This window comes from Suncus etruscus, chromosome 10, assembly GCF_024139225.1.
Source record: "Suncus etruscus isolate mSunEtr1 chromosome 10, mSunEtr1.pri.cur, whole genome shotgun sequence".
Lineage (NCBI taxonomy): Eukaryota > Metazoa > Chordata > Mammalia > Eulipotyphla > Soricidae > Suncus > Suncus etruscus.
The window spans coordinates 103166646-103170845 of NC_064857.1; the positions used below are offsets into that span (position 1 = coordinate 103166646).

The 4200-nt window shown below is 50.9% G+C and overlaps 1 protein-coding gene across 1 annotated transcript; it reads right to left on the reverse strand.

Annotated features, from left to right (window-relative positions):
• Positions 1 to 632: 632 nt before the first annotated feature.
• MRPS24 (mitochondrial ribosomal protein S24) lies at positions 633 to 3875 on the reverse strand. The gene is made up of 2 exons (XM_049781898.1): positions 3644 to 3875; positions 633 to 1062 (listed from the first exon to the last, which is right to left on the reverse strand). The coding sequence occupies exons 1-2, from the start codon at positions 3867 to 3869 to the stop codon at positions 779 to 781; spliced, it is 510 nt and encodes a 169-aa protein (XP_049637855.1). The 5' UTR covers positions 3870 to 3875; the 3' UTR covers positions 633 to 778.
• Positions 3876 to 4200: the final 325 nt, after the last annotated feature.

The following is a 4200-nucleotide window of genomic DNA, read 5'->3' on the forward strand; positions in this document are numbered from 1 at the left end:
TAACACTGCAATGTGTTCTGGGCTCCCTACTCTGGAAAACTTCTCTTGATCACATCATTTTCTCCCTCCCACTCCTCAGGACTTGAAAATAAAATCTGTTTTTAAGTCACAATTGTCTCCTGAAATTCTCTCTGTGAAAGGTGATAGACCTATAAATAGTCTGGGGAAGGTCGTGTTTTTTTTTTTTTTTTTTTTTTTTTTGGGTTTTTGGGTCACATTCGGCAGCGCTCAGGGGCTACTCCTGACTCTATGTTCAGAAATCGCCCCTGGCAGGATTGGGGGACCATATGGGACGCCAGGATTCGAACCACCGTCCTTCTGCATGGGAGGCAAATGCCTTACCTCCATGCTATCTCTCCAGCCCAGAACTTTCTTTTCCTACAAAAACCCAAGCTCACAGATAACTCTCATCAATCCTAGGATTCCCCAGCCATTCCCAGGTGGCAGAGGACAAGAGAAAGGACAAGAGGCTGCCGACTCTCCTCACATTTCATGTAAGTCACCCAGGAGCCCCCACCAGCATACCTATTACCTAAACTTGAGGCAGTTGACGGGTCTTGTAGGAGCCTTGGAAGCAATTAAAAAGAAACTCTATTCTAGTCAAAGACTCAAGCGGCACGGAGAGGCAAGAGATCATATAGAATCTATTTATTAAGCAGCAGCTTTTAAAATAAAGCCTCAGTAGTCCAAATGGACAAGCTTCCCTCATTTTCACTTGACTCGTTACCCATGTTTCTATCCTTTGAGACCAAAGCTGATACAAATAAGGTCGATCTTTTTATATATACTTATACACAACCTTTGAGGGTACAGTCTGGAGGTGTAGGCGAACAGGACACTTGTAAAAGTAGGACAGCAACGTCTCACTGTAGCCCACAAGGAAGTAGAACTTGTGTGCAGGCAACTGTCTAAGGACCAGGGCACAGATTTCCAGCTGGTTGGCTCTGCGCTTTATAACGAGCTGGTCCGCCAAGCAGCCTGGGAAGGTTCCCATCATGAACTTTCGGAGGAAAACATCTTCCACAGTCCGCTCAGCAGCATGGTCCTCTCCATCTAGGTTACCTGCAGACAAATGGGCACCAGAAAGATGTCAAAAATTCCAGTAATAACCTCTAAGAGCACTATGCAGTCAATACCACATCTACCCACATCTTCTCTCTTCTTCTATCAGTGGAATAACAACACTTTCAAGTTGAAAGTATTTTTCCCAAACCAAACTTGTGGTGTAGGTACCACATACATGTTTTATAAGTCTTATCCAGGGCACAAAATTCTCCATTTCTACCCCTTTCCCATCTCAACTGCTGGGTACCCTCTGAGCCAGTAAAACGAGGCCACAACTACTTCTGAGACTAAGAGCTGCCTCACCAATCAGAACTATCTCAAAGTGAGTCTTGGGGACCCTCCCCCAAGCCCCTTGCCTTTTTTTTTTGGTTTTTGGGCCACACCCGGCGATGCTCAGGGGTTACTCCTGGCTGTCTGCTCAGAAATAGCTCCTGGCAGGCACGAGGGACCATATGGGACACCGGAATTCAAACCGACCACCTTTGGTCCTGGATCAGCAAGGCAAACGCCGCTGTGCTATCTCTCTGGGCCCTTTTTTGGTAAGAGTTTCTATTGCCCACCCTAAGGCCTCAGTAAGGTTCTGAAAAAAAGAGAAACTGTATTTTAAATTCTTGATAATCATCTTAAACAGGGGTCTCAAACTCACGGCCCGCGGGTCCGTACAACATTTTGTGGCCCTGCCCTAGAGGAATCTTTTTTTGTTTTGTTTTGTTTTAGTTGTTTGGGTCACAGCCCCCAATGTTCAAGGCTTACTACTGACTTTGCACTCAAGGATCACCCCGACTTTGCCTCCTGCGGCCCCTAGGTAAATTGAGTTTGAGACCCCTGATCTTAAACATCCAAGCGCACTTATAGTGAACAGACCCATAATATTAATTTGCAGTAATTTCCATAAAAGCTGTTGCAAGCAGGTAAGGGAGGGGCCCTGGAAATGTACACTGGGAAGAACAGTGTCTGAAATCAAAACTACTCCAAAAAGGCTTGGAGGTTTCTGACACAAAAAAGACCGATTTCAGGATCCCAGAACTGAATTGAACAGAACTGAAATGCAGAATTTCAGGACTAACCAGAGATGGATTCCTGTGAGAAGTGGCTAGATCCCCTGGTAGGAAAGGCTCCAACACAGAACAAAGGTCATACAAAGAATATCAAAAGACCATCAACTGCTGTGTGTGTGTGTGTGTGTGTCATACAAACAATATCAAAAGACCATCAAGTGCTCTAAGTGTTTGTGTGTGTGTGTGTGTGTGTGTCAGGCAATCTAGGATAGGAAAGGCTCCAACACAGAACAAAGGTCATACAAAGAATATCAAAAGACCATCAATTGCTGTGTGTGTGTGTGAGAGGCAATCTAGGATGTGTACTTTCATATCATGACAGGCAAATGGTGTGTGTGTCACGCAATCTAGGACCAGCAGATGCTGTCCCAATCTGCTCTTCTATTAAAAAGTGTACTTACTCTTTCCATTCTGGATAAGCTAGAGTTCTCTTTTGTTTGTGGGCCACACATGGTGGTACTCAGGCACTGCTCAGGCTCTCCTGGCATTGTACTTACTCAGCAATCATACCTGGTGATGCTCAGGGGACCAGATGGGATGCTGAGAATGGAGCCTGGGGTTGGCCAAGTGTAAGATAAGTGCCCTAACTATCTCTGCCCAACCGGTATACTTCTGAGCATATACATATCTAAATCTCCCTGACTTTCCTTCCCTTTATTCCCCCAAAGTCTTGTTTTACTTCACTGTTTATCTTCTGAAATTTTTGTCTTTGAGGGAAAGGTTAGAATGGACTTTCCTTCCCCGCAAATAGGAATTCTTTGCTCCAACCCTAGTCCACGGTGCACCAGTGAAACCCACGGAACAGAGCCAGTGGATTTCAGACACAGTGTAAAGACTGCTTGCTTCGTGTGGCTGGTGTGAAATGAGTGTCTGTGCACACAGGCTTCAACCAGACTTACATCAGACCCAAATCTCACTGACACTTCCCTCGGTGACAGCACCCACCCAGGAACCTCACTCCTCTGCGATGGGTGTCAAGTTGTCCAGGGGCAAGAAGCCACCAAAATACTGAATTAGGAGCCCGAAGCGGTAGGGGCACAGCGAGTAGGGAGGGCGTTTTCCTTGTACACTGCAGACCTGGTTAGATCTCTGGCATCCCACATGGTCCCCAGAGCCTGCCAGGAGTTAAGTTCTGCGCACAGAACCAGGAGTAAACCCCCGAGCGCCGCTAGGTGGGACCCAAAAACCAAAAGGGGAAAAAATTGCTGAAGGAAACTCCTCTAGGAAACACAGAAGTGGGCTTTCAGGCACAGTATTTTGTAATAAGCATTTGTAATATGGAATTTTGCATCATGCATGTGTAACGTGGAATTTTGCATCATGCATGTGCAACATAGAATTTAGTATCGTACATGTGTAAGAAAAAGAGTTTTGTGGCAGACGTGTTCCTGCTTCGTGGCGATGGACTGAGCGACGACGGATCCCTGCGGACGAAAACCCGCCAAAGCGCCGCCCGGGGAAGGCTCAACTTCCCGGGAGCCCGCCCGCGGCTCGGGGCCCCCGTCTCCCCCCCCACGCACCTGTGTGCGCCGACAGCCAGCCCTTGCGGTGCGCCACGTGGTGCGGCGCGTGCGCCTCCTCGTACGACACGGCGCGCTCCCCCTTGGACACGCGCACCCGCGCCGCCCGGTTCTTGGCGCAGGCCGCCGACGCGTGCAAGGCGCGCGGGCCGCCCGGCAGGCTCCGCCCGCGCGGCGCCAGCGACGCCAGCGCCCGGCGGAGCGCGAGCGCCGCGACCCCCGCCATGGAGCCGCGCGCGAACGGCCGACACGGAGCCTCGGAGGCCGCTGGGCCGCGCCGCTCCGACCGGCGCCGGTTCGGACGACGGGCCGGGGCGGGGCGAGCGTGCCGTGCGTCGGGCGGGGCCTCTCGGGCGGAAGTCGGGGAGCTCTCTCCGGAGGGGCGGGGCCTCAGGGAGGGGCGGGGCTTCGGGTCGGAAGTTCGGTCTCAAGCGGAAGCGGGACCTCTCCTGCGCAGGCGGGAGACTTGGACGGAAGTCGGGGACTCAGGAGGCGGGAGGGGGAGGGGTCTCTTCGGAGGAGACGGGGCTTTGGGGCGGAAGTCCGGTCCCGTGCGG

Coding starts and splice junctions, on each gene's coding strand:
- MRPS24 (XM_049781898.1), bottom strand. CDS start 3,869: ATGGCGGGGGTCGCGGCGCTCGCGCTCCGCCGGGCGCTGGCGTCGCTG. Junction 1,063..3,643: donor CTGGCTGTCGGCGCACACAG/GTGCGTGGGGGG, acceptor ATTTGTCTGCAG/GTAACCTAGATGGAGAGGAC.